The sequence below is a fragment of the Camelina sativa genome, chromosome 2 (assembly GCF_000633955.1).
Source record: "Camelina sativa cultivar DH55 chromosome 2, Cs, whole genome shotgun sequence".
Lineage (NCBI taxonomy): Eukaryota > Viridiplantae > Streptophyta > Magnoliopsida > Brassicales > Brassicaceae > Camelina > Camelina sativa.
In genome coordinates, this window is record NC_025686.1 from 17,971,471 (window position 1) to 17,986,478 (window position 15,008).

The 15,008-nt window shown below is 36.3% G+C and overlaps 3 protein-coding genes across 3 annotated transcripts in view; 1 reads left to right on the forward strand and 2 right to left on the reverse strand.

Moving 5' to 3' along the window:
- The window catches only part of LOC104728536 (uncharacterized protein DDB_G0283697-like), a gene marked incomplete in the record, with an annotated part of 5,656 nt that extends 2,947 nt beyond the window's left edge, over positions 1-2,709 (reverse strand). The window contains 3 exon segments of the mRNA XM_010447501.1: positions 1-356; positions 524-1,385; positions 1,887-2,709. Of these exon segments, the coding sequence (XP_010445803.1) occupies positions 1-356; positions 524-1,385; positions 1,887-2,433 (1,765 nt within the window).
- On the forward strand, positions 3,112-6,931 carry LOC104728545 (probable plastid-lipid-associated protein 14, chloroplastic). Its single transcript, XM_010447508.2, has 14 exons — positions 3,112-3,340; positions 3,566-3,886; positions 3,978-4,021; positions 4,107-4,185; positions 4,269-4,385; positions 4,465-4,647; positions 4,740-4,826; positions 4,936-5,042; positions 5,128-5,215; positions 5,312-5,392; positions 5,503-5,579; positions 5,672-5,807; positions 5,895-5,957; positions 6,061-6,931. The coding sequence occupies exons 2-14, from the start codon at positions 3,581-3,583 to the stop codon at positions 6,706-6,708; spliced, it is 2,016 nt and encodes a 671-aa protein (XP_010445810.1). The 5' UTR covers positions 3,112-3,340; positions 3,566-3,580; the 3' UTR covers positions 6,709-6,931.
- On the reverse strand, positions 13,522-14,627 carry LOC109126912 (uncharacterized mitochondrial protein AtMg00810-like). Its single transcript, XM_019230833.1, has 2 exons — positions 14,171-14,627; positions 13,522-14,090 (listed from the first exon to the last, which is right to left on the reverse strand). The coding sequence occupies exons 1-2, from the start codon at positions 14,625-14,627 to the stop codon at positions 13,522-13,524; spliced, it is 1,026 nt and encodes a 341-aa protein (XP_019086378.1).

Sequence of the window (15,008 nt, forward strand, 5' to 3'; positions counted from 1 at the left end):
TAAACGATAGTTCTGCCTGTGACGTCTCATCAACCAGAAGCCTTTCCTCCTCAGTTGCTGAATAATCCCTACCATTGTTCCTATGACCTGATTCTTCAACCTCAAGACTACGTCTTAAACCACCCCGATTATTGTATCTCCGGTCAAGACTAGTCGCAGAGGGAGATCTTTCAACCATTGGGCGGGGAGAAGCTTTGGCGGCAGAGGACCTTTCAGCCGGAAACTCGCCCAAAACACCATCTTCCATCTTTGCAGTTTTCTCAGAAACTTTATGTCTTATACCTCTCTCTGAACCGCCAGACAGCTCAGCCGCCTCCCTTGAAGAACCACCTTTGGTTATCTGATCCGACACATTCCTGTTTCACCATAACAAAAGCTTTGATCAATCTCAACTTTCAATTGTCTTCAAAAGCTTACCACACACTATTAAATCTGAAGTTCAGGCAGTAACCCAAATCTACATTAGAATAAATAAGAATACACAGAACCAATCACAACACACTAAAATAGACAAATCATATACCCATTTTCATCTTGAACCACCGCACTGGAAAGTTGGCGCTCTGATCTTATCGTATCACCATCAGGCTCTGCTCTGTTGCTTCTAGAGCCTAAGGTTACCTCCTGATAATCCTGATAATCTGGAGACCTCCTACCTTCCCTCCTCTCCTTATACCGACCACTTTGATCATCTAGACGAGACACATCACGATCATTATCCCTTTCACGGTCGCTTTTACTTCGTTTCCCATCATGATAATAGTCACGACTACCACGGTCTTTTTCTCTGTCATGGGTCCTGTCCCTATCATGATCCCGGTCCCGATCTCTACTCCTATCACGGTCCCAATCTCGTTCATGGTAACGATCATGCTCATAATCTCGACGATCGCGATCACGTTCCCGATCCCTATCACGGTGGTCCCTATCTCTTTCATAGTCACGATCACGATCCCGAACTCGTTCGCGGTCCCGATCATTTCGATCACTTTCTCTCTCATAGTCTCTATGGCGTTCACGGTCATGATATCCTTCAAGTTCACTGTCAGGCTCATGACCATGGTCAGTATCCTGAATTTTAGATTTTTTTTTACTTTCATCTCGGAGGAGCTTTTCATCAGACTTAGGATGCTCTTTAGTAGGTCGGTCATCTCTCTGCTTGTCACCTTTCTGTTTGATGTCCTCTTCCTTGTCTTCCCGATACTTATCTCTTTTCTCTCCCTTTTGCTTTCCATCTTTAATGTAGTCATCAAGCCTATCACCAACATCATCGCTGTTATCTTGATGCTTGTCTCCAGCACCATGATCATCCTTCTTACGCCTTGATCGCTTCTCAGTATAATTTTCCGTACCAGGACTCCTTGCATAATCCTGAGCTTTTGATTCTGAATCCAAAAGAAAGAGAAAGATTAGCAAACCCATTAAGAAACTTTGTAAACAATCCAATTGATCTATGAGCAATCTTTACCAAAAACACCTACGTTTCTGAAATAACATAATAACATGTATTCTACCTGTTAAATGTAGCCTCAAACTCTAATATAATAGCAAGAAAATAAGCACTATCCCCATCTATCTTGTAAAGGGCAGAAGAACAGAAGCAACGTGTATAAATACTGCAAATGTTAATAACACTAACTACTTCAAAAGTCTACACTTATATAGTTCGTCTTAGAGTAAGCTTTTTACTTCATTTCCAAATCCAACAATGGGCAACGAGAAACAGGTTTTGGCATGGAATAACAATTCTAAAGATCAACATCACAAAACGAGCACTCAAGTCAATTTAAAACCAAAAGAACAGTCTTTTCTAAACAACGCTACTAAAGGCAATCTGTTCATTTTCAAGGCTCCTACTCGAATCAAATCATTTGAAGATATCTTACCAGTTTTATCAGAACCACCTTTAGATTTATGATGATCATCACCATCATAAAGCTTGTCACTTTTCCCTTCTTTATACTTCCTATCTTTCTCCCTCTCCCTCTCCTTCTCAGAATCTTTACTCTCCCTTCTACTAGACTCCCTATGTTTCCCATCACTCTTACCACTACTCTTCTTCGTCTCCTCACCATCCCCATCATCTCTCCTCCTACTACTCTTCTCACTAGACGACTTCACCTTCTTCGAACTCTCACCTTTCTCATCATCTTTCCCATTCCACCTATCACTACCACCACTATCACCACTCTTCCCTTTCCTCCTCTTGGACGAAGAAGAAGTATACTCCTCATAATACTCACCATTAACAGAATCATAATACTCTTTACGCTTATCACCAGAACCAGACTCTTTCGAAACCCTAACACTAGAAGCAATCTCTTCTTTACTCTTCTTCTCCTTCAAACTCGACTCTTTCTCCGAATCAGAATACTCCTTCGCCGCCGCCGCATCCTTATGCTTACTCGATTTATGCCTCGTACTCCTCGGCATCTTCTTCCCTCCTCACAAATCTCTCAACAAAAACCCCCAAAAATCGATTTCAAACCCTAAAATCGAGATATAAAAAACCAAGACGGAGGTTTTTAGGGGACTTTGGATTTTTGATTTGATCTTTACACCGTATATAATACAAAAATACAAGACTCCGATTAGGTTGATCGCCGCCGCCGGCGAGATTTATAATTGGAGAAAATTTACGAAAGAACCACGGAGCGGGAGATATAGAGATAGAGAGAGAGAGAGAGAGAGNAGAGAGAGAGAGAGAGAGAGAGAGAGAGAGAGAGAGAGAGGCTTAATGCCCTTTCAATGTTGAAGAAAACGAGAAACTGTTTTTTTTTTTTTTTTCTTCTTCGGACAAGGGGAAGAGTAGACTAAAGGGATAATTTAGTTAATGACTATCTTAGCCTTTAATCGTGTGTATCATTTACGGTTTTATGCCACTGGGGGGGGGTTATCAGATCGAATTTTGCTTTCTTCGTCCGGTTTTTAGTAGAGAAAGTAATGTGCGCTTCGGTTATTTCCACGTCACACGGTTTAAAAAAAAACTGGATACAGCTGGAGCTTATTAAGCCCAGTAAAGGCCTGTTAAGGAGGTTGTGGGTTCAATAAGGCCCAAAGAGAGATTTTACTTTTTTTGGGTTGGGGATGAGACTGAGATAGAGAGATATTTGTAGGAGAAATGGAGTGGCGGAGGTAGACGTGGGTCGACCTCGAGGCGCGATGCCTCAGGCGTACTTCATCACGCAACTCTCACGAGCCACTTTGTACTTATATACAATTTTATACTGATTAAGAAAGACCCAAAAATTTTTTTGAATGTGAAAGTTGCCTTCTTCTTTCGTCTCTCCACCAGATCCCTCTCTGTCTGTCTATCTCTGTCCCTCTCTGTTTTTGATCGGTAAGTTTTTGATTTCGTGTATAATGATTGTTCAATGATTGTTTACGGAGTTGAGATGTTCACGTAATCTCTATTTGTGTAAAGATATGAAATTTGTTGATTAATTGGGATTTTAGTGTTGGTGAATTTGAGTTTCCTGTAATAGTAATGTCAAACTAGCTGTGTTTGATTGGTTTGTGTGTTAGTATTTGATATAAAGTTGATTACTTTTGGATTTTTATGTAGAGGGTTTTTGGGTAGATGGCACTCTGTGGTGTTTGTTCGACTCCAAATCTGCCGAATTTGCAAGTATTGCGTAACTCCAGCATTGTTGGTTTGAAACGTAACCGTAGTCTATGGCAGCCGACAAGTTCGTTTCGTGCAAAGCCTGTTAAGTTTCGTTGTTCATCTTCCTTAAAACCTTCATCATCTGATGTGGAGGAGATAGACGAGGATGTTGGGAATGGTTCTTCGGTTTCTGTGGATGATGGATCAGCACATGTGAAGCAGTTCATGTGGTCTGATTTTAAGATTCTTGATCGTGTTAGCATTGGTCATGGCGGCAGGGTATTTAAACCAATTCTATGTTTTCTTTTTTATGTTGGTTTTTTTATTTGTCACTGTGTTTCTGATTTGGCTTTACTTCCTTTTTGTGCAGGCGGATGAGCTTGTGTTTGAAGCTATAGTTCAGGTTCCAGATAGGTCAGTTACTACTTAATATGTATTTCAAGATTTCAAGATGATGATTTCAGTTCAGGGCTTCATATGTGGTGCTTCAATTTCACAGCCCTTTGTTTAACCAAGGAGTTGTCCTCCGGAAATTGAATACCACTCGAGCTCAAAAGAGGGGAAGAAGAGCCATTGAAGTTCGTCCCTCCCATTTCGGTTTCTTTTGTTACTTATTGCAATCTCTTTAGTATGTTAACTAATTTTTTACTACTAATTGCAGGTATTGAAAAAGTTAGTTCGTCGTAGGCTTCTGTACCATTCTTACTCAATGCAAGTCCACGGTTATATCTCCAATACCTTAAGCGATGATCCGTACTCATTTACCCTCGTACATGGGGTAAGTGCCTCAAAGCGGTGCAGTTTTACTGTTTAATCATATGTTTCTACGATTCATTAATCTTCATCTCATCTTGTAGTGCCATGGAAGTTTCTCGATTAGGCACTGGCTTCAACAATCTGATTGGCTTCCAACATTAGAAGCTACTCTTGCATTAGATGAAGAATCCTTTAGAAGAGTGGGGGATGATACAACTGGAGGGCCTGCAGTTTCAAGGCAATTAAGACTAATCCGTATACTAATGAGAGATATTTTAATCGGAGTATGTATTGTCTCCTTCAAGCAAGCGTAGTACTTCTTTCTTTTTGCATTGATTTTCTTAACATTTTTCTTTTGGTGGTCTTTAACTTGAAGGTCAATTACTTGCACAGCCATGGTCTTGCTCACACAGAACTGAGACTGGAAAATGTGCATATTAGTCCTGTGGATAGGCATATCAAAGTTAGTATATGCTTTCAGTAGTGAAGTTTGATTATTAAGCTAACTTATTAATTAGTTATGTATGTTTCAGTTCTGTCAATTGATTTCAAGTCTTTTTTCAAACTTATAGGTAGGGATTCTCGGAAATGCTGCTGACTTTTACGGTGATGGTGCAAGTACTAGCAGCGCTTACAGTACAATGGACAGAAGACAAATGATGATAGCATTCGACATGAGGTATTTTGAGAGAGATGGTAATTATAATAATGTTTGTTTTCATTTCTAAGCCTAATTTTTTACATTTCCTTTTTATGGTCAAAAGATGTGTTGGATTCATGATGGCAAAAATGATACTTCAAGAACTGATGGATCCATTAATCTTTGCGAAATTGAAGTCTTTCCTGGCAAAGGTATTTAACTGGGCTACAGAGTGTGCTCGTTGTAATAATCCATAAATGAGTTTGATGTTATAAACTTATGTTGATTTCTTCTAAATGTATATCTAGGGGAATGATCCTTCCTCGCTACGGGAATTCTTTGTGACAACGCTCAATACAAACTCCGAATCTGGAAATACCGGAGTTCAAGTAAGTTCTCAGAGCTGTGTGCTATCTTGCACCTCTCAGTATAATTGCTAGTTCGTTCACTCGTCTTGAGATAAAACAGTTGCTTATCATCACCCTTTATTTGCTGTCAGATACTTGATAGAAACTGGGGAGCAGGTTGGCACCTTTTATCATCATTAATTGCAACCAGACCTTCTAAAAGAATAAGGTAACATAAATAATATTACCAATCTATGGAGGCGTTAAAATGGGTAAGAACTAAGTAGTTACATTGACATAATCTGTTGGTGTTTGGTGCAGTTGCTTGGATGCTCTTAAGCATCCTTTTCTATGTGGACCAAGATGGCGCGTTGCCCCATCAATGGATATCATCAGATGGGGTCTTGGATCAACCGCTGTAAAGATTTCAGAAGAATACATTTACCGCATGCCTCAGGTATGTATGTATGAGATATTTTTCTGTTAGTTTAAGAAGTTTGAACCTTTACTCTCAGTCTCCTAACTAAAAGACTATCTTTTGCAGCGCCAAAGACTTGCCCACTTCATTGGACTAATGGAGATGCTAAATCCTTATCCAAAACCAAACGTACGAATCACCATCTCTCTTGCTCCTTTAGTTTTGACATGTTGCACATTTAGTTTGTTACAATTAGTGAAAAACGTGGTTTTAATCTCTTGTGTAAACACAGTGTTGGTTGGAGCTTTTACCGGGTAGATGGCGTCTGTTATACTCAACAGGAAAGCACATAGGTCTAACTTTGCGCCAGCCCTCTACACGAGCCTTAATAGGCAATGTTCACTTAACAATAACCCAAGCTTCAGAAGCAGCAAACAACACTTCACTTTCTTTTACCTCTGATATTGGCTTCACTGCCATAACCAGCAAAGACTGGCCACACAACAAAACCGGCGCCACCGGAAAGTTACAAACGCTCTCCCAGTTCAGACTAGTAGCCGGCAAAAGACTTTATCTCAAAGAAGAAAAAAAGAACATTGGTAAGTTCTCAATGGGCGAACCAGACGCTGAAGAAGGTTTAGCCGAGAAGCTTGAAACCGAGAAATGGAAAAAAGTAGTGCCCTTTAAAAAGTTTCCGTCGAGTCTTCCTGTAGCGAAACTCGTCTCCGGAGAGATTGAGGTAACAATGAACATGAATGATCGTATAGAATCACCTGAGAACGTGATTGGAGAAGTTAGAAAGCAGATTCCGCAGGAAATGTTTGATCTTTCTAAGCTTGTGTGTGGGACTTATATAGACGGTAGGTTACTTGTACTTAGGTGTGTGAATGGTTCAGCATTGTTGTTTACAAGGTCTAGCTTCAACGATAAGTCTATGTAGCCACTTGCCTCGGTTCTTTACGTATATACAAAGGATCATTCTTTTTAGAACTAAAACCCTGTAGTCAGTCTCTCTGTGTATGTTGTGGTAATGTTTGCTTCTTGATTGAGATTGTAATAAGAGCCTTATTAGTAAGAAAAAGCCCAAGATTTTAATATTGTATCATCAAATCATGAAGATACCATTTCATGATTGAAACAGAAACACAATGATTTGCAAGGCATCTGTCGACTGTCTAAAAGATTCGTCCTGAAGTATCATTTATATTCTAATAGAAATAGAAATGGTATTTCGTACATTTTTATTCATTTTGTAAAGATGAGCATCCACAAAAACAAAGTATCATAAGAATTTTTTTAGTTGGATCGAATTTTTTATTCTTTCTAATATGCTTTAACTTTTTCGTCCATATCCTAATGAGGTTTGGATATTTAAGATAGAAATGATACTATGATTTCGAATATTTTGGGAGTACATATAATGTTTTAACTTTTACTGTTTAAAATTGGATAAAAAGGAGAATATGTTTTGTCTTTTACAGTGAGCAGTAAAGAAACACGTGTTGTAGAAGTCCACCTAACATGGTCGAGGGGACATGATTCTTGATTTCTTTGAAATCAAATAGGCCTAAATAATAAGTACATACCTGAAATTCGTTTTACGATATGTATTTAAATGGACAAAAATAATTAACCTTAAAACATACTTATAATAACTCAAATGCAAAGTTTTAATTTTTAAATACAGCCCTAAAACTAAACCAACATAAAACAGAGTACTACTAATAAACAAGAAAAAATACACAATAACTAAGACACAAAGTTCCAAGAAATGCAGTTTATATAGTTAAATTATAAGACCGAGGGGCCTATAGGGAGAGAGCTTTTGACCCTTAGAATCTGTGAAAGGAGAAGAAAGACTCTTTTAACATGTGGCCGTTGATTGATACAAAGACTCCTCAACTATCCAAATGGCCACATTTGACTCTTCTCCCCATTCTTTTTTTTCTGAATTTAACTCTTCTCCCCATTCTTACTCCAAAAACAAAAACAATACCTTCCAAAACAAGAAAAAATTCATTTTTATTGCCAAATGGCTCGTCATGGTCTCCACCATCCCCGACACATTGACATGACCAAGGTTCGATTCCACTTCTTTCACTAAACGTGGCAAAAATAATGACTTCTCTCGTTTGGCCTTGTTCTGATACGTATGTTATGGAATGCATTATTCCATTGAGACAGGATTGATGTCCATATATGACTTGAAAAAAATAAAAGTAACACTTTTGTTTAATTTGAATAAAGTTCAAAATGTTTGATTCCTTCTCATCTAGCTTATGTGTTTATTTTGAACTTAGACACGACTGAGACATGATTCTAGTTCGAATTAGTATCATCACTAATTTTGATTTTGAATTAGAATGAAATGTGATCAAATGTTTGTTTATTCATTCTCATTTCACATTTTCATTGTTGAATTTTTCCACCTCTATCTTTTCCATGGCTTAATATATAAGATGCTAAAATTGAACAATCACCTAGTGATGATAGTGGAGCTAAAATCTTAACAAAATCATTGGACTACAATCATTTGGATTAAGCAAATAATTAACTAACGAGAATAATATATAGTTTAATGGTCAGTACCTAATGGGTAGTGTAAGATAGTCCAAAAACATGAGAGTAACCTAAATAATTAAAAAAGGATTTGGTATATAAGATTACGCCGCACACATGTGAAGCGGAAGCACATGGACGCACAAAATGGTTCGTTGGCCTCAATCTGCTCCGAGAAGTCGCGTCTCTTCTCTTACTTTTTTTCTTTCTTTGTATATAAGTCTATTCTATAGGCAAGTGCTAATTTGCTTCTGTTGTCTACTTGTCATTATAACTACACTAATGTTCGATTTTTTCTATCTTGTTGTTTTATTAAATCTTGTAAAATCAATATTGTAATACTTGCTGAGTTAGATATTATATGCAGTTAGTAATACTAAGCTGGGTTGACGTTTGAGCTGAAAACCCAACTTAGTATCAGCCAAATGGTGTAATAATTGCTAAGTTTTGTTGGTGTGAAAGAGATTTATGGTTTGAATTCTCTTTTTCTTATAAAGTTATCAATCAATGAAAAGGTATGAAAAAGACAGCTAACATAGCAAGAAGGCGACATAGTTTACAGCAGGAAGTCCGTTGCATGTATTTTTTAGGCTTACATACTCTTTTTATTTGTAATTTTTTGGTATACTGTAAGTCTGTAATGATTATGTAAATCACTAGTATTTTAATATTAACGTAAACTAAATTAACTACTCTAAGTGCTAGAAGACTCGAAATATCACCGATCACAATTATTATTGAGGTTTTTTTTACCATCTCACCGTTTCTTAGTTCTTACTGTTGTTATAATCGGACTGTACTACAACTGTTTTTTAATCATGCCGTTGAAAACGGTCACCTCCATATATATATTTTCAAATGACTGATAAACTTTATGGACGGCAAAGTAATTGTTATTTTACATATTTTGACAACTTCGAAAAGGTAAACAAATACTGTAGTATGAATTCTCGTTGAATTTTTACATGTTAGCCTAATTAATGTGCATTAGAAGGCTTTTATGAAATATTTTTACTGGACTCAAAACTTATATTTCAAGCAAAGACGAGTTTATGTACTTTGCTTTGTTTAAAATTTTAAAATAAATCAAATTATTTAACTAGTCTAAAGAAATGAATTAAGAATCAATATTAATGGTGCAGCACGAGATGCTGCATAGCGTCAAAATGACAGTTGATCAGTTTGAAGTTGTGCATTGGGAATAATTAACAAAGAGGAAAATAAAAACTGTGCTGTCCACGCTCACTAATAGCCAAACTCAACCAACCGTTTTAGTACTTCTATATAAACTCCTGCATTAATTTATTCAACTTTCTAAAATTATTTAAACAGAAACTACTTTTCATTTATTACGTTTAATCCTGTCAAACGCATTGTTTTTTGTTGATGCGAATTTATTTTCTTATTTATTGCTACTTGGACTTGATGACAGTTATAAAAGTGAATTGATCGTCTTTGTTTTTATTGGTCATTACTCATTAATTATGATCTGTTTATCGTAAACATGGAAGCGTATTACTATAGGCACAACTCATAACCATTGGATGCATGTTGTTCAAACAAAAAAAAAAAAAAAGAGAAAAAACCATTGGATGGCATGATATTTTAGTAGCATGCATTATCAAATTCTATTTTGCAATTTTGTCTAGGGTCATATAGTTTAAAATTGTTAAGTCTCCTGTATTATTTATTAGTTGTATTTGCGAAGTGCCTGATTTTAGACTCCTATGACTTATCATGTATGATTCATTTTGAGTAATTATGTCTTCTTAAGTTCATACTCTCAAACAAAAAAAAGTTCATACTATAATTTTGCGAAATGTGGTCATATTAGTCATGTGAACTACACAATTACCAAATGAATGTATCTCAACAGATCCCTATTAAATACTAGAAAATAAAACATCAATTGACTTTTGGTTTAGACATTTTTATACGATTTGAAAAAAAAAAAAAATACTTACACTTAGTGTTATTGGTTTAAAATATAAGTATACTTTAAGTGTGTGCATTCCACTTTCACGAGAAAAAATTAAAAAAATAGAAGTAGAAAAGTCTATTAAGACTACCTCTTACCAACCATCATGATGCATATGTGTTGTGTTTGTGTGGCCTTCTGTTAGTGGAATTGGAATCTTTTTTAAAAATTTAAACGATTAATCAAACGAACAACTCATTAGATTCACTTCTCCATGATGGGTTATTGTATCATTAGCTCTGACTTTATTAAAAGTGTTAATTATAAGATTAGAGAAAGAAAAACAAAACTTAATTGTATATTAAAATGTTTGGATTGTGCGTTTCCCTTGGGTGCGAGAGTACCTGTTTCGTCTGGTCTTATGGTGAATGGTCAAATAATCTGGAGACCCTAATTGTAGAAAAAGTGATGTTTTAAAGATTATTAAGTTTACAATAACTGAGAAAAACAAAGTCAGTAATAGTATCTTCCTGTGACTCTGAGGGCTTTTTACAATTTAGATTTCTACCACACAAAAAATGAAAAGAAAAAAATTACAAAAAAATAAAGAGAGATCTCAACTATACAAGTCATAGCATACATATGATTCATATATATATTTGATAAGATTCTATTTTTTCTAGAAAACAGTATATGTTGTCAAGTGGACCAAGTGGTTACAATAAAGGTCAAAATTTATGTACATTGAGAGACTAGAAGATAGTATATTGTAAACAAAAAAAAATGATTCAAGCTTTTGGAAAGGTTCAACATGCTTATAAACTATTCATTAGATGTCGTCTTGTATTTTTACTGATTTAATTGTTTGTCCCATTACATGTTATATTATCAATAAAAGTTTATTTATTTATTATTTTATTTTTATAGTGATGTCATTGTTTTGAATTAGATTGTCTACCACAAATCATATACTATAAGATTTAAGTTTTTTTACAAATATGCGGAAATGAGAGGTGGTGTAGTTGTCAAACTGTGTGCTTTAGTGGCTGCTTATTAAAAAANTTAAAAAAAAAAAAAAAAGAACAGTTCGCAGCTTTTTGCTTATTTGTTTCAAGTTTTGTTTGCTCGTCTAGTGTGCTCTACCAAAAAGTAAAAAAACAGTACTTGGTGAATTTAGCTTCTGACAAAATAGAATAGAACCAAACCAGTTTAGTTACTTATTTAAACACGCACGTTTCTTTCACCTTTTTAGAAAAATATAAAAATTTCCGAATTACTTTTGAAATAGAATAGTCGGTGTCGGAAAGCATAATTCATATAACAAAAAAATGTGTCTCTTTTCGTTAAAAAGAACCACTAATTCTTATTATTATTTTTAAAAATTAAATTATTGCCATGGACCTGTAGTAAAGTGAAGAAATTTATTTAATTTATGTACCTACAAATGTCCAAATTTAAAATATACTACATGTTTTACTAGTGTTTTTAAAAAAAAAATTAATTTTTACAGATTTAATATAATAATTATTTTTATCTTTTTATATCTGTTTTGTCAGAAATATCTGAATTACGGATGTGACTAATTAAAACTGTACTACTGTAGAATATATAATTCAACTTTACAGCTTTTTATAATTGATTTCTGTATGCTACTTTCCGCCAAATTATGCGTGTGTTCAACGAAACCTTTTTTTGTGTGTTTGTCGCCAAATGTAACATTTATCGATTGTATTTTTTTACTTTAATTGCTCATGTTTTGTCATTGTTTACTTTGTGAAAAAAAAAAATAATAAAATAAAGAGCAGAGTGGAGAAGAGTATGTTGAAAATGACGTCATAAATAAAGTTGTCGTTTAGATTGGGTGAGGTGGACAGATTCGTAGGAATGGTCACATTGATATGTCTTTCTAAATGTTTTGCCCATATGATGGTGAGTTGGACAGATTCCGAGATTCGTTTTCGTAGTTAGGCCACACTCTCTTCATAACTCTTTTGAGTTGCCTAACCTCTTCGGTCTCTTCGTCAACTGCTTGTCGGAGATTTTATTTTGTTAATCATGTGTTTATGTATAATCATAATGTTATTTTGTTTACTTATGTTTGGTCACCCATAGATATGTTTTAAGTGGCCAAATTACCTATAAATAAATATCGTATTACAAACATTAAACATCTTTGGAACAAATCCCTTAACAAAATGCTAACAATATTGTAACGATTAATGGATCTCATGGAAAACAATCATATATTTATACGGTATAATATAGATGACATAAACTAGTTACCTTTAATTTATTGTATATTTGTATATATTAGTTTTTTTTTTTTTTTTGGTTTTCAGCTTTCACCATTTGTTCTACCTACCTAACATATAAATGACATGTGGTTGGTGGCAGAATTGATATAAAGCTTTGTTTGGTTAGAAATATACGTTGTATGGTCTAGTTAACTTTGGGATAGACATGCCATGTCCATTTATTCTAGTTAACAAAATTGTTTATAATTAGCTTATTAATTACTGGGGATAAATGGTAAATCACTTGTTCATATTTTAACATATTTTTACAATTCAAAATATTCGATTAAGTTTTTACACTTTCACGTTTTGAAAAACTGAGTTTGTTCAGTTGACAATAATAAAGTTTTTTTTTTTCTTTTTAGGCAAACGACAATTATTAAGTTAATAATTACATTATTCTACTATTTTCTGACATACCAGTTGTAATTATGAAATTGAAAATTAATAAATCTAAATTGATTGTCGAAAACATGATGCTAGTGTAGGAAAGTGTATGTTATTGATATTGAGAGAATGTGTTACAATATATATGGTCATGTGTATAAGGGTTTTACCACTATATAATTACATATATGTCCCTATTCTATATCTCTTCCTTACACGTCCCCTCAAGATGGAGGCAGTTGTTTGACTCCAATCTTGCTATTAAGTTCAGCGAACCGCGGACCCTGGAATGGTTTTATTAAGGCATCTGCAAGCTGATCAGCCGTGGTGACATGAGTGACTCGAAGTAGTCCGGACTGGATGTGTTCTCTAACGAAGTGATAGTCGAGTGCGACATGTTTCATTCTCAAATGAAACACTGGGTTGGCACACAAGTAGGTAGCACCAACATTGTCACAATATATTACCGGAGCAGTGGGAAAATGACACCCATTTCAGTGAGCAAGGAACAGATCCACCGTAGTTCAGACGCCGTGTTAGCGACAGCACGGTATTCCGCCTCGGTAGAGGAGCGAGAGACACTGCGTTGCTTCTTTCAGGACCATGAGATGGGACTCCCACCGAGATACACAATATATGCATTGGTTGACCGATACGTGCTTTTATCACAACCCCAATCTGCATAAGAAAAAGCATGTATGGAGAGCGGTGCATCACGGCGAAGGAATATACCAAGAGATCTAGTGCCCACAAGATAGCGGAGAACACGCTTTGCGTCCTGCCAGTGGTCAGTCGTCGGTGTTTGCATGAATTGGGACAAGCGGTTCACCGCAAAAGCAATGTCAGGCCTGGTGAATGACAAATATTGAAGACTCCCGATGACCATGCGGTATTGAGAAGCATCGGCAAGAGGGGTGCCTATGTTGACGTGTAACGGCTTTTGAGTCATCGGAGTCAGTACCAGATTAGCATTATGCATGTTTGTTTTGGCCAAGAGGTCTGTGATATACTTGCGCTGCATCAAGTGAAGGCCGTGGTTGGTGGGAATGGCCTCAATCCCCAAGAAGTAGCGTAAGGGTCCAAGATCCTTAAGAGAAAAACGAGCTGCAAGTGACTTGTTAAACGCATCGACCAGTAATTTTTCCCCAGCTATGATTATGTCATCTACGTACACAAGGACATAAATAGAGTGACCATCATGATGACATATGAAGAGCGATGCATCAGCAAGAGAAGCTTTAAACCCGAATTGAAGGAGAAAGGTTCGAAGTTCTTGATACCACGCTCGTGGAGCTTGCTTGAGGCCGTTGAGAGCCTTGCGTAAGCGACACACATGATGAGGCCGGTCTTTATCAACAAACCCGGTGGCTGAGTAACATATACCTCATCATGAAGCGTTCCTTGAAGAAACGCGTTGTTAATATCAACCTGATGAATTGCCCAGTTCCGCTTGACTGCCACTTCAAGCACCGTACGGATCGTGGTAGTCTTGATCACCGGACTAAATGTCTCCGAGTAATCAAGCCCATAACGTTGGTTGAACCCCCGAGCCACAATCCTAGCCTTGTACCTATCAATTGAGCCATCAAGATGATATTTTATTGTGAATATCCACTTACAACTTATCACGTTTTTTGCAGTGTCATGATCAGCCATGTCCCATGTTCGATTTCGCATTTGAGCATTATACTTGTCTGCCATCGCCTGTCGCCATTTCGGGTCCTTCATAGCTTGTGCCACAGTCGTTGGTATCGTCGGCGTTGTAGAGGTGTGAAGGTTAAAACGCTGGTTTGGCTTTTTGATGTGGTTCTTTGCTCTTGTTTTCATTGGGTGGAGATTTTGTGGTGAAGGAGATTGATTTTGTATGGAAGAGGCCTGGGATGAATCAGAGGAGTCAGTTTGCGGGATTGAGGTATTCGATGTAGAAGATGATAAGGTTGGTGACGAGGTAGCAGATGGTGGATTTGGTGATGGGCTTGGTTGTATTGGGCTTGGTGGATTTGGTGTAGTGGTAATGGACCGGGCCTCATCAATTGGGAAAGAATCATTGGCCTGTTTGGTTCGTAGTTCATGAGAAGTGTC